At 40.3% G+C, this 27992-nt stretch overlaps 1 protein-coding gene across 1 annotated transcript in view; it reads left to right on the top strand.

The window, feature by feature from the left end:
* Positions 1–2380: 2380 nt before the first annotated feature.
* LOC311491268 (uncharacterized protein) overlaps positions 2381–27992 on the top strand; it is a 74719-nt gene continuing 49107 nt past the window's right edge. The window contains exons 1-3 of the mRNA XM_084549170.1: positions 2381–2642; positions 7853–7974; positions 13154–13201. Of these exons, the coding sequence (XP_084405296.1) occupies positions 2588–2642; positions 7853–7974; positions 13154–13201 (225 nt within the window). The 5' untranslated portion in view covers positions 2381–2587. The remainder of the gene's footprint in view (positions 2643–7852; positions 7975–13153; positions 13202–27992) is intronic.

The raw sequence follows: 27992 nt of genomic DNA, 5'->3' as shown, positions 1-27992 counted from the left end.
TCAATGTTATTCACTTCTTTCGTCAAGGTTTTAATGTTGTGACTGACCGGCGTAACTTGTCCATCAAAAATGTCATTTTTTCAATATATTGTAGAAACCTAATGTTGTGTTCCCTAGATATCTAGCTCTACATGCTGTCCATGGTCACTGCCAGAAAAGTTGTTAGGGGGGCTGGAGGGACTGAGGGAGTCCAGTAAGCTCATTGACCATGTGCCTTTTTAATGGGAGGCTGGCATGGACTGTCAAGCAACTGATGGCAGTGTTATGGTTGGACCCTATAGTTTCATTGGTACCAAGGACAAGGCACTCGCCATCTGCACCGAGATTCGCATAATGCTGCAAATGTCTGAGCACCAATAGGTAAAAAAGCGCTATATAAAAACAATACCATTTACCATCTTCTCTAATGCTGACTGTTTAGCTTGCTCGCTAAGGTTGTTTGTTACATCAGCCGATGATAGTTGGAATCTTCAAGTGTGGCACTCTGCACATAAGAAGAATCAGTGACATATGTCACTGGTTTGTCTTGAACCAACTGATGTAAGTGTAGTTCACAAAACAACTCAAATGACTTAAACTCCATGACATGTGGGCCTGTGGGTTGATGGGTTTGGATTTCGCTATACAGTCATCTGCCTGAGGCACAGTACACCTATGAAGTCAAACCACAGCTTTCCTGGTGTATAGATGTACACTTTCTGTCAAACAACTATGCTTGATTAGTATTAGAGGAATTTCATTCACTTCAGCATACAAATAAACATTGTTATGTAAAACAGTGGTTTTGGGAAAGGTTAACCCTTGTAGGGCCAGCTTTTTAATCATTTAGTATTATTCTATAGTATCAGTTTGTAGTTCATTTACTAACTAGAGATTAGTGTAGGGCCCTATCCATCTTTACTGGATACTGCCCTATGCTGTCCACCTCAGCCTGGTAGAGAGCATTACTCATAGAAACCATTACCGCATGTCACTTGCTTAGCCACCTAACTTCCCAAATCTATTGTCTTTACTTTCTCATTAGCGAATATGAGTGTACAAAACATTCTGCCTCATTTGATGCTGCGTTACTTTCACAGCTACAGCTCACATTAGCTGTCACTAATTAACCTTAATTCCACCAGTAACTTGATGACAAGGGCAAAAATAACAAAAATAACATTTCCCCTCTCGCTAAGTTTGTGCCTCTCTGTCTCTTCAAGACTCACATTATTTCTAGCTAATTAATATCCCAGAAGAAATTTAAGATTATGAAATTAAATACAAAGTATTAAACCAGTGCCTACATTTTTTTTGATCAGGTAGCCTTTTGAAAAATAAAATAAAAATAAAATTGAGTCAAAGTCAAACCATGGTCTTCTTAATATATGAATATATGTTAATTTTCCCACAAACCAGTCTACTCGAATAATACTAGAGGCATTTAATGTAGTCTAGCATACTAATGGCCCCCATTATGTGACACAGTAAACAGGCTGTAGACGTAATATTCGCCTCAGATGTCCTGCTGTAGTCTTTGTTGCGTCCGATGTTTGTGCTAGCCGCTGTCATATGCTGGACTCGATATTTGGATGGATTTGGGAAATTGCCATGTATTCAGAAGGGATACTCTTTGCTCTTGGAAACTTCACTCTCCAAAAGCTTGAGGTCGTGCTCACAATCAAAGTCTTCCGCAGACCTGGCAGCTAGAAGACAGTGGGCTTTTATGGCGCGATAATAGTTCAGCGATAATATTCCCTATTTTCAGTTCTTCAACAGTGAATCATGCAAAGCTACTCTAGTGGAGCATCAGAATAAAAAAATATAAAGCTGGAAATTAAATTCTCAAAAGTTCCCCCTTGAAGAGAATCACTTGGTGCCATGATGGTTGGTCCTAGCTCTATGACAGAAAACAGTTGTAGGAGATCTGTAGACTTAAGCTGAGCTTATAAAGGGACAAATGAATGCCACTGCTGTTTCTGGGGAACTTTCCATTGAGGTTTGCAATCGGACAAAATGCAGAAAGATGTGTGGGGAAATTCCAGAATCTGTTAGTCATTTCCTAGAAGTGAGTGTGCATGGTGGTTTGTTGCAACAACGCGTTGTTTTTAAGAAAAGCAGTCTTTTCCATCATGTGCTCCTTCATTATGAAACATTACCACGACGCAAACAAAAAAAGCAGTGCATATGGCTGGCATGAAAATAATCCACCTTTTCTGGTGTGTTCATCACCAGTTTATCATCCACAACATCTGTTTTTAGACAGCCCTGACCTCACAAATTTCACTAGAGAGCTTTGTTCTTTCTTTTTTTTCCTCATGTGACTTCCTGTTCTGACGCGCCCCTGTGCGCGGCTGCGATTGGCTGCTCACTTTCACAACTTCCGCTGAAACGAAAACAGAGCTAACAGCTGACAGTGAGTGCAGTTGCAGAAAGTGCAAAAATCCACTTGAGGATTTCTCTTTTGACAGTTTAATTTGTCTCTAAACATTCGCGTATCTGCAGCGAGAGAAAACAATGGAATGTTAACAGGAAGTGGAAGAAACTGCTGGTGTCTGGAAATACTCAGAAGAGGGTGGAGAAGTTCTCCCTTAACAAACAGTGAGACATGGACATTGAGTACCAGCCGCTCTCTGAAGAGTCGTGCCAGCGTTTGTTTATAGGTATGTCCTTACGTGTGTTTGCCGTTTCATTAGGAACATACACATGCTACAACTTGCTGAGATGTTACAAATGGTAGATTTGCTTTCTGTTTCATAACACAGAGGCAAAATAATCTGTTATTATCTATTATGTATTATTATAATATATTATTCTACTCTAATCCAGCAATATCTGTAAATAAGTTATCTTAGTGGCTATTTATTAAATACTGTAGCAATAAAAGTTTTTTTAAAAATCCCTAAATGAGTTACAAGTATAATAATCTTAACATTGGTGAAATATTTTGTTAATCAGAACTGCAAATAACCAGCATTTCCATAACTGATTAATCTTTTGATTGTTGTACACTCTGTGTGTATGTGATGTTATTAGGACTTGGTATGTACAGTAAGCTGCAGATGTAGGTTAACAGTAGAATTAAAAAGATATTTTTTCTTCTTGAGACTTTTTTTAATTTGAGTCAAAACAGTGTAGCGAGACCAAAGTGGACACTGGCTTTAGCTTTTATTTAATCAAATAGTTTAACTACCATATGGATATATACACTTATACTGTATATGGCTAACCAAATCATGTCCAAAATTGTGTTACCAATACTGTGAAGCTAGTGTTAACTTCTGGAGTATAATCTAAAATGCTATTTGCATAGAGATAGATAGAGATGAAATAAAAACGTGTCTCATTTCTCAGTGTCTTATCTTGATATCAAATTGCAATGCCTAAAGTAGCAAAAGGTCCGTTTCACCACACTGTTGGCAAGCCTTCCTTTATGTTTCCTTATGGACCAGAATCAACCAATTAAACCAAATGCCAAAATGATTAAATAACTGAAATCTAATGTTTACCAAAATGCTTCTTGCATTGTAAGTAATCAATTCCCTGCGATGTAAGAAAAGTCCCACTGAAGGGATTTTTGTCAAGTCCTTCAGTTTGCCAAAAACAATGTGTCGTTTAGCAATTAAACTGCAGCACAATGCCATAGGGAGATATCAAGCACCTGACTCATTCACTTTTATGATACATGGGTGAGAGAAGCGAATAAATCAGAGCTTCCCCACATTTTTGGGAAGTCTGAGCAATATGTAAACCATGACATTGCTCTGCTGGCAGCCCTGAAGATAGCCAGTGGAGTTGGTGGTGTTAGCTGGTCACCCAAAATCACACCCAGTCAAGAGGAGCACACCATAACATGAACATGCATCTGATATTAATATTATTATTACTATCCATCTATTTACATGAATGCAGCCTGTTGCAATGAATAAATGTGCATATTATGTATGCAGGAGTTCACGTCAAACTTTGATTTCATAGTTCTGCAGAATCTCTGCAAAATAAATGTGGGCTTAGAGATTATAATGAATGACTGTAGGTGTGTAATCTAAAGATAGTATTTCTGTCACAGATTTTTGAAAATGGGACAAATATACATGCATAATATATACGGTATATAAATATATATTTACGTTCCATAATCTCATTATAGAGCAAATAAAAGAACACTATAGAAAGGCTGAATGCCCATTTACAGTAGTGAGTAAAATCCCAGCTTCCATCTAGAGGTGCTGCAGGCCTGCGCTTGGAAGTTGTGTCGCACGTGGCGCTGGCTTACAAGCCCCCCAACCCCCAACCAGCCCCCCCTCATTGTAGCCAGATGGCTGTCACACAGGCCAGACCATGCTGATTTCCCATCATTCTTTTGTTAACGAGGTCGTTAGCAATGCAACGGACAATTAAATTATCTCAATCTGGCATTTTCCTCATTTGTTTACTGTCGAGGTACACTGTACAGTGTTTCAGACTCCAACTACACTGCTCAGTTTGCTTCTCTCCTTATGTCATTTTCCTACTTTCCGTGTGATACTGAGCAGCGGTGAATAAAAACACAGACAGTCAAGTTACAGTCAAGTAGTATAAGCAGAGTTCTTGACAGAGTTGGTGCTGGTACATTTTCCTCTGTGATAACATCGTCATCTTGCATGGAAACAAAGCCGCTCAGGGCTGCTGCTGTTGCCGCCGCCGCCGCCGCCGCTGCTGCTGCTGCTGCACAGAGGAAGTTTTTTTAGCTGTTAAATCGTGCAGTGAGGGCGACTTCAGCCAGTTAGTCGAGCACCCACCTTCATGTGAAACGCTGCCGAACACTGACACCGCTGACAGTTAATTATGGGAGTCACAGATCATGCAGACGTGTCAGCTCGGCAACGATTGACACGCCGCATGTTTACATCTCTGTTGTAATGTTGTTTTCTAGTTATTTTCTCAGCAGCGGTGCTGTTATTTAGCTCCAGAAGTGCCTCGGGGCTTGCCATAATGATCGTAAAAGCAGCACGGATTCAGGGGAGTGAAATGTTAAAAACGACTTGTGGGTATAATTGGTGAACCTGCCATCACAGTAACTTTGGAAATCTTTTCGGTCAGGCTGTTGAAACGCGCCAACCGACTGTTAACCAGACTGTCATACTCCATAGGTATGTGTCTACAAGGCTCCATTATTTTCTGCAAACTCTTCAGCACATACAAAGTTATTTTGACAATGAGTGAAAACCTGATATACTGTTAGACGGACGGATAAAAGGAGGCAAACATATGAATTTTGACACGCAGTGGTATTGGGAAAGTGTCTCACTCCAAGTAGTAGGTCAGGTGGTGTTTGCCAGTACCGCGGAGGTAAAACTAGTGGCAGGCAGACACCACAAATTAAGCTCAAAATGGCAGGTTTAGGACGAAACGAGGCTCATAGAGTTTCTCTCTTTCACAGTTTGCATCAGAGGTATTAATGCAAGTGGAGACACAAGTATATGCCTGGTCAGTAAGAAAATCTGCTTACACAGATTGTGTTGGGTTACATTAAAAACCCACCCTTTGATTAAAAGGTTTTTCTTCTGATGATAGATTTTCACCTGAAGCGATGTGGCTCAGCGAGAGGCCCAGAGAGACAGGAGCTTCTGAGGCAGCAGTTCATCCCCCAATTCAGGCGAGCGCTCAGATGACAGCTAGCCCTCGCTGCTGTCTCCCAGTGTTTTTATGGGATGAAACCAGCAGATCTGGCTCCTAGCTACTGTATAATATTTAGCTTCAAAGCTTCTGGTTGGGAATTATCACTGACAAAGATAATGGCGTAGTCCGCCGTTAAATCAGGAGGTGCTGGTTGCAGCACATCGGAGCGTAATGCATCTTGCGGCGAACCCCAATATGGGGCCTGGAACCGCATGTCTGCGAGCTCACGCATGATGTATTCCAGCCTGAGATGGATCACTTCACCGGACATTAGACATTGTTTTAGCTGAGCTCAAAGCAGCTCTTGAAAGTCGTGAAGGCAGCGAATAATGTGTTGTCATTATCAATTAGCAGCTCCTGATTCCTTTTTTGCACCCTGTTGCTAAACACACCCTTGTACCAGACCACGTGTTTAGTTGAATAGCCGCTCAAGAAAATTGTAATGGTGTATGGGAATTCGGTGCGTTCATATTGTTTGTATGCATACATTTTGTTAGTCATGTGATAGTTTGCCTGCCTGTCCTGCATGCTTGGGTGTGCTTTGGCTTTTGTCAAATTTTATAATGTTTGATGACCTTAATACTTTCTTTGCACAGTATTACCAGTCTGTAGCCTGATAAGCTGCAGACAAACTGTGTTAGTTGCACAAACGCCATCTAACTACTTCTTCTGTAGGCACTGGCATTAAGCCAGTGTTAGCATGGCGACAGACACACACACAGACCTTGTACAGACTTTTCTAACTAATTTGCACATTGCATCAAATTAGACATTTTGGCCACAATCAAATATTTCACCCATAACTGCATTCTTAAACATACTGCAATGAAAACACCGAACCAGCTCGGGAATGTCTCCATTAAAGCTGCACTCATCGATTATTTTTACATTACGAGTGGGTCGTGTGACTGTGTGTCACGTAAAAGGTATCACATGTTTCACAAGAATCATAATGCAGTAATGCAGCTGAAAGTTCAAAAAAGGTATTTTGAGCTCATTTTTTCTATTGCTTTTCTTCTAGCTGGTGAATTTTGTTGGCCATTAGGTTGCTAAAGACAAAACCTATTTCTCTCCAGAGTGAAGTTAAAGTATCCTTGGACTTTAGTGAGGTGGCCGCCTCAGTGATAACTTTGTCAGTTCTGTAAACAGATGCATATTTGCCATCTCAAAGTACAATATCAAATTTTGCGGTAAGAGGAAAACAGTACATGTCTGCAGGCCATGTCTCCAGTGGTGGACGTACTCAGTCTTGTACCTAGGATATCTCAACTTTATAATCTGCTCTAACTGTCAAAATGTCAAACCTGGTGAAACCAAACACTCCAGAACAGATTGGCCTCTAAATGATCGCTGGGTGGATATAGTGGGAGAACACAACTTTTTATTGACTTAGATTTGATGTTAGCTTATCAAGAATAATCCAACATTCCACACTGGGTGGTGTGGGTCAATCAAAACTTCAGCCACTTCATAAACACACTGCGAAGAAAATGTGTAGTTGGTTTCCTGTGGTTTCTGGGCATTAACAATGTCACACTTCTTCTGACTGATACTTCTGAAATCTGTGGCAGCCAATATGTAAAAGCTTTAAAACTCTTCTTTATTTATTTATTTATTTATTTTTTAAAAAAAGTTTAGAAGCACTGCTGTTTTTCCATCACGCCCGAAAGTTTGAAGTTTGGCTATGAACCAAATAATGTCAGTAAAAGTCGAAATAAACCAAATCATGAGCAAGATGATCATTTTCTATTGTGGACTGCACAGTTTTTATATTCTTGTCAGTAATGTCAACTTGCTACACGTACTTTTAAAGAATCACTTTGATACAAAGTGAATTGGGCTCAGTAGGTAGAGTGGGTTGACCATTAGCGGTGTGATGATCCCCGCTACATGGACCATATGCTGTAGTACTTGGCACCGGTGTGTGTATGTGTGTCTGCCTGTGGGAACGTATATGTAAGTGTCTCATTGTGACTGTGAAGTGCTTTGAGTACCAATAGGTAGCTGTATAGCGCTCTATAAATAAAAGCCCCTTCATCACATTCCCATGGGGAATGCTCAAGTTGTAAGGAGTTGTACAGTGTGCGCTGAGCGCTTTAATCAGACATAAGTAGCAGTTTACATTGTTCACACGAATGTCAAAATGAATCACAGATTCATGCAGTGTGAAACCATTCATAACCTCAATCTTCTTCTTCTTCTTCTTCTTCAGAGACATCAGAATGCTTTATATGCAGGGATGGTGAACTTCGAGCCGGTGACCCACTGAGGAATTTCTGCGACTGCAAGAATTTACTTGCCCATCACGTGTGTCTATCCACATGGATCCAGACGGTAAGAAAGGCTTCCCATGCAGGAACCTTGATATTTTGAATTTCCTCATCAGTCATTTGTCAAAATGCAAAGTGAAAAACGTCTGCGTTGGATTTCTAACCAAGAATAAATGTGTTTCCCATGTTGGCGTTCCTTATTGAGACAAAACATTGCCGCCTAATGAGGTACCTTTCAAATAGCAATACCAATTAGTTTTAATGAGGGTTGCTAACAATGATAACACGTCGTCATTATACAGTTGGAACACAGAGTGTGAAACTGTGAGAAGTGCCTCATAATGGACTGGCAGAAATCCAAGAAGCTATCGCGCACCTGACGCTGGTCACCTACTGCAGAACAGCTCATTAACATCTGCAGTCAGACTCCTTGAATCAGACGTTGGCCTAATACAGTGGTCAGTGATGTGGTTTATTTGCACTGCACCTCCCAAAAGATTACTTTACACTCTTCTCAGCTGATAAAATGTACATTTCCGTAGGTGGCATACATTTCTGTTTCTGTTCAGTCACGGCGCTGATTGCTGCTCATGCTAATTACTCTTCCAACATTAATTCCCAGCAAACTGCTGCTGCTGCTGCTGCTGCCAAAATTGAATTGCCAGAATGTATAATCACCTCTGTGCAGCAAGTATTTCACCAGAAATAAAAGGTTTAATCTAAAAAAGTAAGAGATGTGTCGACGTGTAAATGTAAATTTAACAGTCGACTTTAACACCTCTGCTGCAGTCTTTCACGTAAGTAATAAATCTCGTCTGTATGCAAGTTTAGGTTGCGTGACGTAAAAGTGTACTTTAGTTGCTTGTTGCTTTACTTGGACAGATGTAATGATGCACTGTTCATTTTGACTTAACATAATCGCCGTTCAAGTTGGTAGAACAAATGTCTCTACAAATAGTGGCTGTTAACTGTGAGCGGCACAGTGTACAGTAAGTATCTTTAAAGTTAAATCGTTGATACACATTTAGGTCCAATGGCTGCGTGTCATGTGAAGTGGGTTGCTTGCAGACTTTTAGCCTCCTTTAGCTGGCAGTTGTGGTTTTATACCACAGCCTTACTACTTTGGTCAACCCTCTTATTGACACTCTCCCAGAAGCCGTAGAGAGGTGTGTTCAGCTAAAGAGCAACCAACTGACCAACTGCATTCTATCAACACCAAACTGCACACCCATAGTGTTAGCAACTAGCTGCTTGGCGTAGCAGATAAATACTTAAATGGCTGCCTTGACCTTTTGATAAATATAATATGCAGTGTGTAATTTCTAGCTTGTTATGTCGCTCTGTTCCCATGTGAAAAATATTGCAAAACCGCAACTCTAAGTATGTCGCCCATTCCTAATGTTGAAAGACAGATTTACAGTGAGTGTACTATATGGTAAAAATTAGAAACTTAAGCATTTAGCGTTTCAATTTAAAGGGAAAATCCTACCAACATCTCATTCACATCGACTTAAAATCAACTTTCCCTCAGCTGACACTGTAAAATATCACAGTAACTTATTATGGTTAAATAAGTGTGTCTGTGTGTGTCTGTCCCAAGGCTGTGTAATTGTTTAATTTGTTGATCGTCACGTTCTTAACTCAGAAACAGCATTTACTTATTTGCATGTAATTCTCAGCATGCACCGCAACACGATTTCAATTCTGATTGTCTGAAAGGTCTGAAAGTCACACAGTGGCGGCCACTACATGCTTTCACGCACATACATACTAGCAATACAACATGAATATCCAACAATGAAGAAGCTACTCGGATGAGTGGTGAAACGTCTTCTCAAAAAAACTCTACAAGTCCAGTTGCCTTTTTTGAACCTTGTTGGATATACCATGACCTGGATGACTGAGAACCTTCACAGACAATACAACACGAACTATCAAGAGGGGTAACAAAGTCTCATTAAGTCTCATTGAGAAACCAATAACTCCTACGGAGTACAACATCCAGATATACATTACTTAAACTAAATAAACCCAAAGAACAGGCCTGAATGGATAGAAAATTGTACAGTAAGGATAAGCCTTAAAGTTCGAAATTCTATTCACCATCTTAACTAAAAATTTCACTTTTTACCAAATATGTCCTGTTTTTAGTGATACTAAGCGGAACTCAAAAGCCTGTGTTGCAAAATGGTGCCATGGAGTTTCAAAGTTGCGTGATTGGCAATGTAGGCTCCAGTATTTGGGGAGCTTGAGTGACTAGTCTGCAGGACAAATACTGACAATCTGAGTACTGCTTTGTCTACAGAGCAGAAAAAAAACCTCTAATTTCATTTGCGTCACTTATTTGGACAGTACGCGATCTGTGCGTCTGGTTGCTGCCTGCTCCCATTTGAGGCATGAACAAACTCCAGCTCTAGATGATAACATCTAGATCTAATTCAGTATCAGGATACATCTGTAGTTGCTGCACTGTGCGCTTGAAATTGTGTATTAATCAAAGAGAAAATGCTGTTGTGCCCTCCACTCCTGCAAGCTCTGGGCCTCTTTGGATACTCCACAAGTGGTAGACAACATGCTACAGCAGACCTTTCATCTGCACCACCCAGCTGTCAGAGTGAAGAGCCACTTCCATTAAGTGTGTGTCTTCCCACTATACAATTATATACAGAGACACACACACACACACACACCCAGACAGACACACACACATGCACTCATGAAGCAGGCACGCATACACTCACGCACAGAGCCCTGCTCTCAGCTGAGAGTGTGTTCTAATGCTACCAGACTGCTTTAGTTTTTTGTGTATGACAGAAGCAGACAGACAGAGAGAGAGAAAGAGAGAGCTTGCGACCTTTTAGAGTGCTCAGGGTGGGGAGCCCCTTTCCCTTTTACGGAACAGAAATCAGCAATTGACCTGTCACTTTTGCTCTGATAGCCATCTCTGAAAAGCAGGTCATGCACATATGTCTAAAGTGCCTCTTAACCGCATTTTATGAAGCCAGAAAATGTAATCCAATAATGATTTGAATTGCGAGAGAGAGAGAGGGACAGATAGAGAGAGAGCGAGAGAGAGAGAGGGAGAGATAGAGAGAGAGAGCGAGCCGGCCAGCTGGGAGTGATAGCATGCACCGTTACCGCTCCTAAAAGCAGCTTGAGCAAAAAAAAAGAAAAAAAACAAAAAACAAAAAATAGTCCTCGTCCTTATTTAATTTCAGCTACAGCAGTATCACACAGATGTTGTCGGGCGTGCTGAATTCAAACACAGCAAAACAGCGCTGGCATTAATTTCAACTGTTGATACAGACTTCAGCATGTTTGCAGCGGAGGGCTATCTGAATGATTATTGTCTGCACTGAGCTAAACCATACGCTATCTTTTTTTAGACTGCCTCACTTGCCCCCCCCTCTCCCTCCACCCACCCCCCTCTCCTCATTCAGGTTCCCAAAGACAAATAGCAGGGCACAAAACTAATTAGTAACCAGGAACTAGTTAGGAGATGCCCTTTGAAAAACATGTCCTGAGGCAGGATTTAAATATAGGGATAGAGTCAGTGACTGAGTGTGCCTGGGAGATCCCGGCCTCCAGGCGCGGCAGCACTTTGACCCCTGACCCTCATTACAGGGAGTGCATTCCTAGAGGGGTGAAACCCCTCGCAGCACAAAGTACAAGGGCACGGGAGGACTGTACGGCTCGCACCACGCCAGCCGAGCGTGGGCTGGTGTGCGTCGCTGCCCAGCCCACCGACGGGCTTGAGAAAATACAGGCCGCAAGTGTGTACCATTACTTTCCCGAAGGCTTTGTGATCCTGACAGATAGATACATTTTTCATTTTTATACATCTGCTTTCACTCTATTGAGGTTAATAAGAATGGTATTCTCCAAAAAAGCTCCTCCGAATCGGTAATCCCAACCATCTGAGCGAAACCACATAATATTTAGAGGAGAAAAAAATAAAATAAAAGCAGCGACGCAGAGCAGCTAAGTATAGCACAGATTCAAGTGTGAAGAGATGAAAAACATAATGAGCTAGGCAGAAGACGTGTTGAAACGTTGACATATATTAGATATGTTTCTCATATGTGATAAATGTGTTTGTGTGCACGCCTATGTCTCCTTTTAATTACTAGCAGTGTGAATAGTGAGTTAAGCCTCCCTGCCTCTTCACTCTCTCTCTCTCTCTCTCTCTCTCTCTCTCTCTCTCTCTCTCTCCCTCTCTCTCCCTCTCTCTCTCTCTCATGGGTTGATAATTCTCATCATTGCAAACAGACCTGGTTTACACTCATTAGCCCAACACTCACAGCAATCAGGCCACAGTGCCAGGGGCAATGGTCCTCTTTATAAAATCACATTGCCTAATAGCAGTGTTCTATAATTATATGCCATTAACATCTATCAAAATGCGCTCCTACATGGCATGCATATTAGCAACGGATTTGGCAGTTTGTGTTTGTACAAATGCTTTTCTTGTTATTAGCGTCTTCGGTAAGCTAGCACCAGCTCGAAGGTTGTTGCCAACATGTTATTTTTGTTCCATGCGCACCTCTCTCCCCAGTGAAGCGGTGCATATGGTGTATTCATTAGAAAACACTAAGAAGTTGTGTGCTGTACGTCTAACTATTACTTACCGTGCCTACCGTGGCCCTGGGGTGCAAAAAGCAGCAGAATAACATAATAGAAAATAACAACAATTTTGTGAAATGTTGTTTTCTCCCTGGCTGTTGCATTTAGTGAAGTGTGTTTTGTGAAATTATGCCTTTTTTTTTTGTTTTGTTTTGTTTCGTGACATATCTTCTTTTTTGTTACTTGGTAATTATGTATTGTCGCTTGAATCGTTGTGTTTTTGTTGTTTTTCCTGATTTGCCACGCTTTTGCAGTAGCATTGTGCTCTATTTTGCTTATTTGTTTTTTGCAACGTTGCTGCGTTTGTGTTTCGTGCTTCTTGAAATGGTTGTTGTTTTTTTTTGTGTTGCCTTTTTCTAAACATGTTTTGCTCCTCAAGGCCATTCACTATAATATACAAGCTTTTAGCAATGATATTAAATTAGCATTTTTGTGCATAATGCACCTTTGGGTTGGAAACACTGCAACATTTCTCAAACAAACGTAATTAGTTTATTGATCAAAACACCAGCAAATGATTTGTCACTCATGCATGTCATTTGACAGTAAGCCCGGCGTTAAAGCTGCTGTTGTGAGGACTCACTGTCACCGAGTTTCTTCTAAATATTGTTTCCTTCCAGGGATGTGGGAGTGAAGACAGACTGCGGTGCATCATCTGCAGGGCCAAGGTAAGTGTATTGATGTGTGTGTGTTTTTGAGAAGGGGGGTTGTGCACAAATTCAATAGCATATTTGATGATGTCTCACTCTTAATCTTTACTGTGTGAAATGTAGGTAGTGAGCATTTATACAAACACCATTTAAGCCATTAAACAGTGTCTGCATCTCACAAAACAGATTTAAACAGAGCAGATCCATAATACTAATGAGCAATCAGGTCTTTGTTTTGCTCTGTGATTTAGCTGATTTACCAGCAGTTGTGTTGCTTATGAGCTCTAAGCTGTCTTTTATTCCTTATTATTGCCGCAGAACACTCGCAGCAGAAAAGGAGGGTGAAACATTACAATATTTGGCAAAGGATACAAGCCATGTAATGACAAAATCTGTATTCATTTCATGAGCAGAAATTAATCATGCTTTCCTGTGTTACATTCCTAATGCAAATTTTCCATCAACACATTGTGTCTTGTGTTTGTGAGTTTATTCGTATGAAATGGTGGAGCTGATGTGTCATCACAGATGGGGTTGCATGCTGGATAAGGTGGCCGCATTACTAACCATCTCAGATTAGGAAGGATGCTGTTGATGTGTTGTATGTATTCATGCTTGCGCCGTGGGTCAAAGAATCAAAAGCTGGCCGCTGAGCGTTTTATTCATTGTTTTTCTCTGCGGCGGCAGGTTGGCTGTCTGTCCTAGTGTGCATGTATGAGGGGAAGGAAATGTCACAGTAGCTTCCACGACGACCTTTCGGGAGTTTAAGATATTTTAAACATGAAATCGTGCGCACGAAACACACAGAGTCACACTGATGAAAGCTGAATGAAACATGTAGTGTGTGGAAGTCCAGTCTCCAGTGACTGTTGTTATTCATCCACTAATGTGTTTGTTTCCACTCCGGGTTAAAGGACAACTGTTGGTAAGTGTGGTATTGTTTTCAGTGACAGAAGACACCACAGTCTGCCGACAGGTGATGAGTATATTCTGAAGGCCCAAGTTGACCTAGAATTTGAATTGTCCCTTTCTGTTGAACGTAATATAAGTCAAAGGAAATTCAGTACTGTGGCGACCTTGCTTCCATTCTTCGGAAGGTGGTAAAAATGATTTTTGAAGATGTTATTTGGCAAAGGCATTTAGGTTTCCAGTCTCTGGGCCTTCCCCATGGCAGCAGTTTGCTGACAGACTGTGTAACTGTGGAGAAGTGAAGCCACAACACCACAAAAATCCCCAAAACAGGCTGGTGACATCGTTTGCAACCACTGATGACAGGTAACTGTCAGCTGTCACAAAAGGCAGTCGATGGTTATTCTGAATTCAATGACATACGAGAATTAAAAAGAAACGCACACGCAAAAAAAAATAAAAAATAAAAAAAACACAAAGAAAAACCTTTTAGGTAGGCATAATGTGCATTTCTACTGTTTTAATTGCATAAATTCACTCTTTTGTCCTTGATTACTCATTTAAAGTATTATTCTCATATTCCAGTCATGGTGGTGGATGCATTGTGCGCCGTCGTCCTTTAACCCAGCTGGAACTGTCTCACAATAGCAGCATAGTGTTGAAATTAAGTACAGTACTGTAATTTGAATCGGTTACCGGAAGTGTTGACAGCATACTGCAGGTACTTACACTGATCAGGCATTACATTATAACATTATGACCACTGACAGGAGTATATAAGTAAATTGACATTGACCATCTTGTGACAGCACAGTGTTCTTCTGGTAAACTTTTGGACCTGGCATTCATGTGGATGTCACTTAGACATGTAGCACCCACCTAGACCAGACCAGGCACCCCCACCCCATAGCAATGACACTCCTTGATGGCAGCAGCCAAATGTAGGCCCGTTACCTCGTGCAGCTGGGGTAAATAACAGCATTTTACGCATGTGGTACTTTGGAGTTTGGTTACTAAATGAAAACTCAAGATGAAGTTGTATTCACTTTGTGTCAGTTAAGATGTGTCAGCCTGGCATAGGCTAATGTACGGACTGAGTAGGTACTGAATAACAACTAAGCTAGAGCAAGAAGCTTCGTGCACTGACCGCAGGTTCCCAGAGGTTTCGCTGTTTAAGCTCAAGGCCAAGATACTTGCTGTTCATTGTTAATCACAGCACAGCTACAGTAGCTTGGACCGTCAAATGCTCAATCTGTATGTTTTCATTTTCATTTTTTTTTTTTATCTGTGGACATGTGTTGAAATAAATAAGAAAAAGTAAATGTACAAACATAATTAGTTCTAATTGTAGGAATGTGATGTGCAAAAATAGATATTCAAATAGTTCAAACATATTTTGTTACAGAAGTACTATTCGCAATTGTTTTGCCAGTTTTGACAGTGCTGTTGTGTAGCTAGCTAGATTGATTTTTAAATAGATGATAAATCACACATTTTAGCCTTTCTACGCTTGAGTACTCTGTACAAAGACCAGGCTGTATCTAAAACACTCAACTGCTGCCATTTTTCAAAGGTTGCCAAGCAACTGAAATGGATGCAGCCATTGTTGTGCTTCATTTCTGTTGCGTCATATTCGATAGAGTTGCAGTTGATTTTTTATTTTTTTTCAAACAGATTCAATATTTATTGTCATAAGGCTGTCATTCACTCTGTTATTTACAGTGTTGATCAGGTGGAAGAAAAAACTGTGAGTTTTTGCTGGAGTTTTTCATAAATCGCTTGGGCGTGGGCCTAGTGATGAGGACCCCTTATTGTATTTTCAAATTCTCTTCTCCATAGAAGGTTGTTCGTGTTGGCTTTGCAGCTGTTAGTGACAAAATTTGGGGATGCTTTTAAGGTGGAAATTTCAAAAATGAGTCTATGGTTCAGTGTGTTAAAGAAAGTCATGTTCTTCTATGCACTTCCTCAACAGAGGTCCACAGTTGCTCCTGCAACTACTTTATTTAGAGAGATTATTTGGTATTAAATAACATAATAATGATAGCAATCAAATACAAGCTTAAAAACCATACAACTTAAAATCTAAAAATTCCTACAAGAAGTACAGAAACCACATTTAGAAAGAATATATTTTTTTAGGCTCGCTATAATGGTTTTTTAGTGCTGATGTCCCTAACATGGAGGGTGTTTCACTTCTGTCATGTCCTCTGTTACTTTTCTAATGTCCTCTGTTACTTTTCTATATCTTTAATGACATTTTGTCATCGACGGCTCCTGTAGTTTTCCAGCAGTTTACCAGTTAGACCAGGCTGTATCTAAAAAACTTGCCAAGGTAAGGAGATAAACTGCTTAGTTGTCTGTTAACTCTCATATTTTACTTATCGACGGTGCTATTACTGCAGAAAAAAAAAAAAAAAAACTTCAAACATACATATATGTTCTGATTTCATACAAAAAGCATTAAGCACGAATCATTCTACACTAATAGGCTCTAGATCCAAATGAACACATAGTGTTTGCGTGCTAATCTTTATTGATTTGCTGTATAAACTGACGTGCCCATACTGTATTAAGAGAAGTTATGAATACAGTACCATGAGCTGTCACGCTAACCTGCAGACTCTCACCTGTCTGTAATGTGACCCAGTGTTGTTTAAATGGAGGCCGTACTCATTGTTACCCTGACAGCATTTGGCTGCAGGCAAACACATTTTTCAGGCGTTACAACCACCTCTCCCCTCCTTTTAGCTACGAGGGAACATTTTTTGCACTTTTGCAGCCTCTCCGACTGACTGTTGCACTTGTCTTCATCCATTGTACCGATGGCACCGTCATCAATTATTAATGCCGAGCAGTAAGTGTCTGAGAGACGTCCCAGTGAGAGACCGAGCGGCCAGGAACAGGGGTTAGTGGCAGGACTGGTGAAGGCAGCGAGTGGCAGCTGCACCATTAGAGAATGATTGTTGGGAAGCTTCTGTATATTGATATGAACTCTACCACAGTAAGTTAATGCATCAGTATAATAACATTTTAATGTCTGCAGTGGCACGACCATTTAATATTTGTCCACAGAGAGATGTATATGTGGATCAGCAATGACTCTAATGATCACAGTGATAATCATTTGGTCCTATCACTCTATAATGCATTACTGCAATCACCCTTGGTTAACATTAAGAGGCTTTAGCCATTAAGACTCGGAGCAAGCAGTGCTCATCACAGTCTCGGATTCAGTGTGCCAGCCATTTCTCTTTCTATATCGTCGAAGCTGCTTTTTCTTGTATGCTGTTTTTCCTTTTTGCATCAGGGCCTCAAATGTGGGCCATTTGAATGAGTTATGCTAATTTGTTGGGGCAATGAATGCATTAATTTCATTAGCACATGGCCTCAAAGCAATAATTACCAGAGTAGGTGTGTCAGAAGCAATCATGTTAGAATTTGCCAGTTAATTATTAAGATTTTGTTCTGAGGGACCTGGATCTGACATGAGTCGCCGAGGGAAAAAAAAAAAAAATAGAGAGGAGAAAGTTAATGCATTCCAGTGGCCGAGGCTAGGTGCTTGTTGTTGAACACAGTGGGGGAGGCTGGGGCATTGTGGGCCTACTGGCACGATTTTTGCATGTTGACAGCTCACATTCTGGACTAATTACCACAAATAGCAGAGGGCTAGCTGGTGCTCGGTCAATCCAGGAGGGTGTAATTATAAAGAAAAGGAGATCCGGGGTCGCCTAATGACCCCCGCTCCATCTGACTAGAGTCCGAGGAGAAGGAGAAGACATTGGTGGGAAGTTGTGAAGGAGAAAGACACTCACAGTTCACTTCATTTGGCCTGAACAGGCACTGGGGGGAGGTATTGTTAGTTTAATAATTCACTCTAAAGGTAATAAAAGTTTGTAATTAACTCTTTTGTTATGTTTTATATTTTTAATTCTGGTCAGTGAATTAACTTTTGCTGCTAGTTAAGCAGCAAAATGCAGATAGTTGTAGTTGTCTGTTTTTTTTTCTTTAGCACGCAACCAATACATAGTGGGAAAAGCAAATTGCACATTCTGACAGCAAACATATTGGCAGTGACTTTAATTCATTGCATGGATAGACATCTAAATATCCTCTAAATTATAAGTTGCTTTAACATATATGTAAAAAACTAAAAACAAAGATGCCGAGGCAAACTAGCTTTGTTTCTAGAAAAAAAATGCAGAAAAAATAGGTGCACTTCTTAAAATGATGCACTTCTTTGAAGGGAGCTTTGTGTTTTCAAGATAGCTAAATCCTAAAAGAGAGTGAAAGTGGCGAAATCCGATTCGTCTAGTGCTTTTAGCAGACATTAGCATTATTATCAGCCAACGATGAGGTACACTGTGACCCAGCGAACTATATCACATTTGATAGAGCTATCGTGCTGGTTTATATTGAACAAGGCACAAATACCTACAGATTATTCATCTTTTGTGTATCACATTGTACTTAATTTTTCAGTTGACCCATGTACAAATAAATGCCAAATAATTAAAAATAAATAATTAAATACAAAAATATGGAATTTCTCTGTCTTTAGACATAGATTTATGTATTTCTGTGCCTCTGTAACTGTGATGTCCCATGCTCACTCAAAGCTATTGCTCTCAGTTATTAGAACATTAGCATAGCTAGCTCGTGTCATGTACACTTAGGATAGGAATCGTTTCTGTCTGGTTCTCCCAACGGACCAATTTAGGACCGCCCATCTAATTATCATAGAAATCGAAATACAGAATTCAATAGAAAAAATGAAATCAATGTTTTAATTATTTTTCTCATCCACAATGGACAAAAGTGTCTTCCAATTGAATAACAGTAAATTTAAGGGATTTATTAAAAACTCTTTAAGACAGTGTGGCTGCCATTGCAGATGACATTTATTACACAAAATTTTGGATGACATTTTATGGCTCGTCTATTTCTGTGATGTTTAAATATAAAATGGGAGTTCAGAGACTAGACAGAGCAACACTCTGACCTGAGAGCTTAGTTTATACTCTACATTCATACAACTTCATACAAATCTTCCACACGCACCTTTTGCGAACCTTCCCCGCCCTGTGTCTTTCAAGTGTCTCCTTAAGTATGCTTGCATTTACCCCCACCACCCTCCCATTGGGGGGGGGGGCAAAAAAAAAACGTTAATCATCACTTGATTTTATATGGAAAGCAGATTATCCTTTGATTTTGATGAATGCTGCAGCTGCCAGACACTTCATTTGACTAAAAGCAGGACATTCTGCCGAGGCCTCTCGTATGTCACTAAGCTTCTGTCAGGACAGTGCCGTGACAGGAGATGACACATGAAAGGAATTCCTCCTCATGGCTTTCCCAGGACAATGGAACATGGCCTTGAGGTAAGTGTGTGTGTGTGTGTGTGTGCTTGTGCATGCACATGTACACACACATGCTGCTTGGTTGCGAGCCACTTCGGTACAATAATGGGCACACACCAGCAGGAAACAGTTTGCTCGGTATAACGCTTTACAAACACTTCTCTGTCGGTCTTCGATTTTGATTAATATCTTCAAATTTACAGTAAATGTACGACACTGCAGCTAATGTACAATTTCTCTTGTGGATGCAGCATTTAAACCTTGATCCTTCCGACGGCAGCAGGTGAGTGACGCGTGGAAGCTGAGCAAGTTGTAAACATGGCAATCTCTTCCTGTCGTTGCCTCATAATGACGAGAAAAGATTGCCATGTTTACAACTTGCAAGGGTTTCACATCATGAGATAACTCAAGACGGCAGCCGCCAGTCTCCTTCTTCTGCTGCTTCTTCTTGCTCATTACTGGAAATTCCAGCTGTCTTAACCAATAGAACAAAAGAGGAAGACACATTGTTAGCTGCATATCTTCCAAGAACATGAAACTACATAGTGAGCAAATGATTTGCTAAGAACATTGTAACTGGCCTCTAAAGAGTTGGACATGTGGGGGTTAATAAATACTTTATTAAACTTTAGTGTCTTACCTTTAACAACAGAGTGTGACTGACAAGAGGCAACCAGTAATTTTTCCGTTAGAGGTTGCATTTATCAGCTTTGAAAAAAATGAGACTTCACCAGCTCTTACTGTGACCTGGTAGGAATTAGCAGGAAATTAAAAATAATTACTGTAAACCAAGTTCACCTTGTGCTGGTTATAAACTGTTCAAAACTCTTAAATGCCATGTCTCAGAACATTAAACAGTTGGGAGAAGTTAAGTTTGTATTTCACTAGTGTCCAATCGTGATCGTAGCCAAGCTAACTGACAACAAATCATGACACGGAGGAGTGTTCAGATCCTAGATGGACCCTAGCTTCAGCTGTCGCACGGCTCACTCCGTAGGTCTACATAGAAACCAGTAGTTAGACATCTAATAGACGTCTGCAGGCTAATGCCGGATTTACATCCTGTCAATGTCACTGTAATTACCAGTTTACCGGCAATATCAAAATCACGCAGATGTCTCCAGATATGTCGGGAGGAAGACTTCCAAAAGGTTCACAAATGGAGCTCAGCTGCAGCAATAAAAATCAGACTCAATCATTGCACAATGCAGATTAAGAGTTGGAACGCAGCGGAACCGTGAAGCAGTAGGAGAACAATGCTTTTAACGCTACTAAAGGGAGAATGAAAAGGGGAAAACAGCATGGTAAGGGTTAAAGAAGCTTGAATCACCAGTAATGAGTGAGACACAGCAGCACTAGAAGGCCCAATTCCAGTTTCCACTCAAAGGCCTAATCACTAAACTGCCACAGACTTAACTGACGTCACCTGGTAAGTGAGTGGGAGAGGCTGAAGGGCTTGAAGTGTAAAGGCGAACGAGACGGCACTTTGCAACATATTATGTTACCTCGACAACACCAAAACATTTAATGTTTTTTTTGTCAACTTCTTCTTCTTCTTTTTTTTGTAACATTATGGTTGGTCAGCTGCTTCTTCCATGCTTGTTTGATTACCTCTTTTTAAGACAATTTTGGGACTGTCCTAAAATTGTGGATTATTAGAGAGGTGGAAATTAAACAGACTGTAGGCTTCGATTTTAAATTAGATCCTAAATTCTGTACATTGGGTACAGTTCCTGAAGACCAGACAGACAGAAAGGGATTAAAGGCATCTGGTGAAAGTCGTGCTGAGTAAAAAGTGTTTATAGAGTGGAGAAAATTACAGCCAGATAAAAGTGGGAACAATGAACAAAAATCATTCCCCAAGACTTATTTATTCATTTATTTATGTAGTTATTCAATTATATTTATTCTAGTTTAAGTTACATTGTGAATTTCATTGTTTTCATTGTGTACTGTATTAGTTTAAAATGGGTTGTATCATGGACTAATCGGTACAGAAGGCAGTGATGTACATACACTAAGAGTAAATATGTTTGATCATTCCTAACATCAGCTAATAAAAGGAAAGTTAAGAAAAGTCTTCCAGACCAACCAATCATGTGTGTTTGCTTCACCAATTAAATTTTAAACGGATGTCATTCACATTTGCCTGTAGTACATCTCCTTTACCTGATAATAAGATACTTTTTATAAATGCTTTCATCTAATTCACTTTGGATTTTGTTAGGGATGGCAGTCCAACAAACAGATTTAGTCTTGTTTTCCTCGTGAAAAACAAAACCTCAACGACCATTCTGTTCTTGTAGATGAGATCAACACTGGTAGACGACTGAGTGTTGTAGAGGATTTAAAAAATGCCCCGACAGTGGGAGCATCTGGGACGTGTATGCATACGTACGAAAACCAATGACACTGTAAGTACTGTAATCACATGTACATCTCCTGCATACCTGCAACTACGGCATGAGGTTTGGTCGGATGAGGTTGCAAACTAGGTTTAGCTTGCATCATAGCAGGATCGGTGTGTATCCATTATTCCCAGCAAAGACTGGGACTCTGTAATTTCACTCTTTTTATTTAACCTCTATGCCATCCGTCCCCAAACACAATTCATCTGAGTTCCTGTTCGGGAGGGTCCTGAGGCTGATTCAATTAAGCTCTCCTTTAATTGGCTTTCAGGCATCCAAACTGAAACTGATGGAGAATTAATAACAGCTCCAGTTGGTCTCCACAATGTTTGCAGCCTTGGAAACATCCTTTAAAAAAATCCAAGCAGACTCAGTCAGTCCTATTTTCCATGTGTCTGGTTTGGAAGTTTGATAATACAGCTGCAAGGAAAACGTGGTCACAGTTGCTGTGTGGTCCTCTCTTGGTATGCACTTCATCTCTTTGTCAACACCCGAGACGTTTGCTGCAAACTCTGTACCACAAAAACAGAGCAGAGGCCAAAGAAAGCTCTGCTCGGTACAGTATATCTTACTGTTTCATCTTTTGCTAAAAGATGCATGTGGTTTTAAAATGTTTACACCAAAGCCGTCATTTAGGGAGTAAAAGATTGTTCTTTAAAAACTGCGTTGCTTTAAAGCTTTTACAGTATATGTCCTGTTTGTTCTCCGGTGAAGCACATGCTGCACACAGACGACACTAGCCCGAAAAATGACAATATTTCGGTCTGAATAGGAGTGGGTACGGCTCACTGTGCGCCCAAAGAAAATCACAAATCACTGGCAGATGCATTACTATTTAGGTAGCTGACAAAAGAAGAGTTGTGAAATGGCAGGAAATGACAGCTGCCAAAATGAAGGTTTGAAGTTCACATATCATTAACATCCATGGAATCAACTTTTCCTCCGAATATAGTCTCCCCTCTGAATCTGCCTTTGTCTTCAAACAGCGCCAAAGCTATCATTATGCTCAGACATAATGCACCATAATGACAGTAATTTCAGTATCAAATTTTCAAATGTTAGGCCTTAATTCATTGTGGTTAAGTAGCTTAGTTGTAATTCACATTTCCTACCCTTCTTAGCAGAGTGCTCAAGGAATGAGACGTCTAAAGGAGGACAGGGGAGCGCCGCGTTGAAAGCTTCTTCATTTAAATACTGTCTTAAATACATAAGGCCTGTGTAACATTCAGGGTTTGAAGTACTGCCCCCAAAACATTCTCTAGTCTTTTAGTTCTCTTTGTTTTCTTTCACTTCTCATATCTATATATTTTTTTTTTTCCGTAGGTGAAAAAACTGAAGTTGGTGAATTCACTGCTGTGTAAACGGAAAATTAATTTGCAACCATTCTAATAAATTACAGGAAAAACTTAACAAAAGAGTCGGATTCTAGCAGCTAAAAATGCAGCTTCGTTTTCGCTCTTGTGATAATAAAAATCACCGTTAACTGCAGCCCTAATTTTTTTGTGCTCAGACACGACTCCCATTGTTCCCCTCTCGTGGTACTTTCTCCTGCCTTGTCTGTGCGCTCACTTCCGAGGCAAATTGTTCCTGCCGAATGGTGGATAAAGTTGAAGACAATCATGTACTCAAAATTTTTTAAAATGGTCTCTGTAATTTCCTACAACCTCCGGGCACGGTAGCTGGAGTTGCTGTCACGGAAGTAAATAGTGTGTTTTTCAGGAACTGTTTTCAGCCGCCGGACTATTCTGTCAAATAAGTTACAGAACGTATATGTCTTTATCAATGAATGCTTCAATGCAGCTGCATCTACACTACTGGTTTGTTCACTTCCACCAACCTAGCAACCATTCATCCTGTCACTGCATGAGTCTGCACCCTGGTGCTTTCCTCATGAACTCTACCTTAATACATCTTCTCAAACATTTGCACATTTTTACTTTTTGTACATTGAGCAACTGCAGCAAATCATTTTCTATGCGGGGATCGATAAAGCTATTTCTGATTCCGATCTGCAAATTAATATAAATATACTGGTTGTTCCCTCTCTTTTGTTTTGTTCCTACTTGTAGTTGAACCATATGAGGCAATATGGTGGTGGCCTCATTACGGTGATTTGCTGGCATTAACAACTGCTCCTAACACCTCATTATTATTGTAGTTTACACTTGGGCAGAAGGCCTTATATTAGCTGACATTACACGGAGCAGTTACCTTAGCAACTATTCATTCATCTTCTTCTGTAACCGCTTATCCTGTGAAGGGTCGAGGGGGGCGCTGGGGCCTATCCCAGCTGTCATCGGGCGAGAGGCGGGGTACACCCTGGACAGGTCGCAAGTCTATCGCAGGGCTAAACTTAAAGTCATTAAAATAATGAAAGGAGAAAAAAAAAAAAGGAAACTGCGGTTAATGCAACTGTTTCATTTAACAGTGATAACCTTTTACATATGTACTTCAGCACCCTCCTCACAGCAGACTTGGCTAGCGAGGATCAGCGTATTCATTACAAGGGTCCCCACAGCCGCTGCGCTCAGAATCTTTTGGTCCCAAACCGAGCTGTAAATTTTGAGAGAATTTGACACCCCTGCCCGAGGGTTACAGCAGAATGCTAACGAGGCCACGGCGACATTTCCATCACCATACAGTCAGTCGCACCATACATCAGCCCAGCGCCTAACATCTCCGGGCCGCGCGCGAAGTCGGTGACAATTTCAGACGTAACACTTTATTAGTGTCCCTCCCATCTCCGCTGCGCAGCGAATGAGGCCATTTAGATAGGATTTACGAGATCTTTAAAACTTGATTGCTTAGAATTTGAGAATTATTCATAAGACCGAAGCATCATTTGTCATACAGCAAGTGCTGTTTTGTTGGGAACAAATGGTTTTGTTGTAGTTTTTCAAATGAACTCCTTTTCATCCACTCTTCAAATAAGCCATTTGTATGCATATATGTCCACGCACAGGCTGTAATTAAAGGGAATGTGGCTCAGGTGACAACTCACAATCAAATTTTCCTCATAACGCATTGTGCCACTACCGGTGTAACAGATTTGGATGCAAATACATACACATATTGGATTACACTGCAACTTTCGCTGAAACAAAGAGCACTTAGTTCATCTGCGACTATTAGTGCAGTTCTGAGGTGTTAGGGATGTATAATGCACACCGGAATTCACTTTGCTTAAAGGTGACCTCCATTGAACCTCCTCTCTGATTGAACAGTACACCTAAATAATGAAATTATTCCCCCTTGAATTACACTTCCTTATTTCCACCGTGCGAGAGAGAAAGAAGCGTCCTCGCCTTGTTACAAAGATTATTGTGCTCATCTCCTGAGGCGGTGTGGCCACGCTTTGTGTGCGATGCCCAGATCATCTCTCAATTACACAGGATCCTGAGGCAGAGGGTGGGGACCTAAGTGAAGGACCAGTTACGTACACACACACACACACACACAGACACAGCTATAGCTCGGAGGCATAGCTTACTATAGCCACAGCCAAGAATGAGGCCTCTCAGGATAGATTTACACACAAATAAAACCAGTCTTATCTTGGCCCACATTTGAACGAGAACTGATTACACGGTCTGCATTTCAATGCTTAGATTAAATGGAGTCAATTTCCTCTGGCCTATTTAAACCATTTTCAACCTACAAACATAATGAAACCAAATCTGATATTATTGCACCAGGACCTCAAATAAGTTAAACTGTCCACTGAGAAACTGTTGAGAAACATTTCTGGTCAATTTGTAGGAAATGCTCCATGTAAAAGCAAAATAATAAAGTTTTTGTTAAATAATGCAATGAGAATGGAAATGTAATATATCTTGACAAGAAATTATTCCCATATATAACATTTCCCCAACTGTCAATACAATAATTAGCTTTGTTCCAGACGCAGCATGATGTTATTTTGCCACTTTCCTCTACATCATTATTCCTTTTATTATTCAGTACGCACAGGCTTCAGATATTAAAGCCTTGTGAGTTAAGTTGATAGTAAAATTAAAAAACAATTACCTGTTAGGATTAAAACTGCAATTAGTGATTAACCAGGATCTCGATTTAGGTGCCCACCACAAAGCGCGGCGTCCGTGGTTCAAATCTAGGTGTTAAAATGTAATGATGACGTTTAACACTGCTTGGCTGGCTGGAGTCAAGAAAGTGAAAGACTCACTTTATTAGGTTTGATAGACATGATTATCAAGAGGACAGCTGATCAATTTTGTATAGGTCAGCTCTTCGGTTAATCACTTGTCTAAGCTTTAGCAAACACCTTCAGTTGAAAGATGGAACGAGCACTAAATAAATGTAACATACACTACATGAAAAATATTTTTGGGTAGCACATGTAGAGGATACGCAATGTACATGGTTCAATCATGTCCGTTTCCTGTTTACCCGCTTAATTTTAACTACATTTTTATAGTGTTTCTTTCTCTGAAGACCTAGTGCACTACTCATGACAAAACGCTGCCAGGCTCAGTTTTTCACTGCTCGTCCTCACGGTCAGCAAGACATGTCTAGTGAGACGTTCAGAATCCTTTCCACAATCCATTAACTTGTGAACTAAAATGACTGAATCCACTTGTGTAGAGTTTGTAAGCTTCTCCTGGTGACTCAGGTTTACTGAATTATTTGAAGAGGCCTTTTATAGATGTCCATATCCCAGTCTTTGCTGAGACTCCAGGTTTTACTCAACAGCGTCATTCTGATAAAGACTCCAGGTTCGTATTACATGGCACATGGTTATAGTCAGCTGAAAATACCGTACATACTGATTGCTTGTGTCTAAAAAAAAAATAAATAAAAAATCGAAGCACAGCAACTCAGTTTTGGAAAGTATGTCATGACTTACTTCAGGCATGACTTTCTAAAAGAAGAATGAATAAATGGATGCTTGTGCACAACTGGGATGGGAATCGATCACGTAGAGTGTGTGATTATTTCAATGACATATAGATAACTGCAATTAGAGCCGGAATAGCTCAGTTGGGAGAGCATTCGACTGAAAATCTAAAGGTCACTCTTTCAATCCTGGGATTCGGCATCTAAAGAATAATTTCCCCACGTGGAATCAATACAGTAAAAAGGATTATTATCATTATTATGCTATTACTATATAAACAGAAGTGATTACGCACATGTACAAATAATGAGAAGGTTGATGGTTAGAACTGTTTACAACAAATACACATCATAAGAAATATTACTATATGGGCTTATAACAGCTTTAGTGTTGACTCTTTGTACACAAAAACATTAAAACATTAACAAACACCTTAAAAATACTTAATAGTATTATAGAAAGAAAGTTGCAGATTGTGTATTAATTGTTCATTGAGTGTTTATGTTAAAGTGTTCTCTTAAAGGCTGTGGCTCAACAAGCTGAGAGTCGACCAGTGTCAGGCCGTCAGTGAGTGTCTGGGACCCCTGGTTTGCCCGGTGTGTCCCACACTGTCTGCACTACTAGTCAGACCCGTGCCGGTGGCTTTTCAGCTGATTCAGCATGTGAACAGTCCGCAGAATGAGTCGGCCGAAGAGATCTCTCTTTCTGATTGGCTGTTCAACTTAGATAACCGGGATACGGGAAGAGAAAGGGAAGTGGTGAGTGAACAAACACAGGAACTTAAAAAGGTTCTTCTGCCTCTGCCGAAGAGCCTTTTGCATTTGCATTCAAGTACGCAAATATTTTCAGAACGCTATAATGACGCAGAATGAACAGATTGTAGGCGACCTGAGGAGAGGTCACGTCTGTACAACAGTTTGTAACTCTCGAAGCATGAGTAGCTTTTGGCTGACGGATACATACTACCACCAGAGCTGGTACAAAAACTTATTTCCTTCCACGCAGGCACGTGATGTAGTATACGTTGAGTGTTTAGCTGGCTATCAGCTGGTTTTGGTCCAGATCCAGGTTATTTTTTCATACGAAATGTTACACACAATAATTTAACTCCCATTTAAACATTTTTTTATTTTTTTTGCAGTGTTCAATTAGAAAAACCGTAGCATTCAAGCACTCATCATGTTTGACTTTTTTTTTTTTTTAACATAAATAATAATAAAACATCCCTCAGTACCATTTGAATAAAGCAAATGGCAAAATGGCAAAAGTAAAAACAGTTT

This window comes from Chelon labrosus, assembly GCF_963514085.1.
Source record: "Chelon labrosus genome assembly, chromosome: 7".
NCBI classification, from domain to species: Eukaryota; Metazoa; Chordata; class Actinopteri; order Mugiliformes; family Mugilidae; genus Chelon; species Chelon labrosus.
This window is presented reverse-complemented; position numbering and strand designations above follow the sequence as displayed.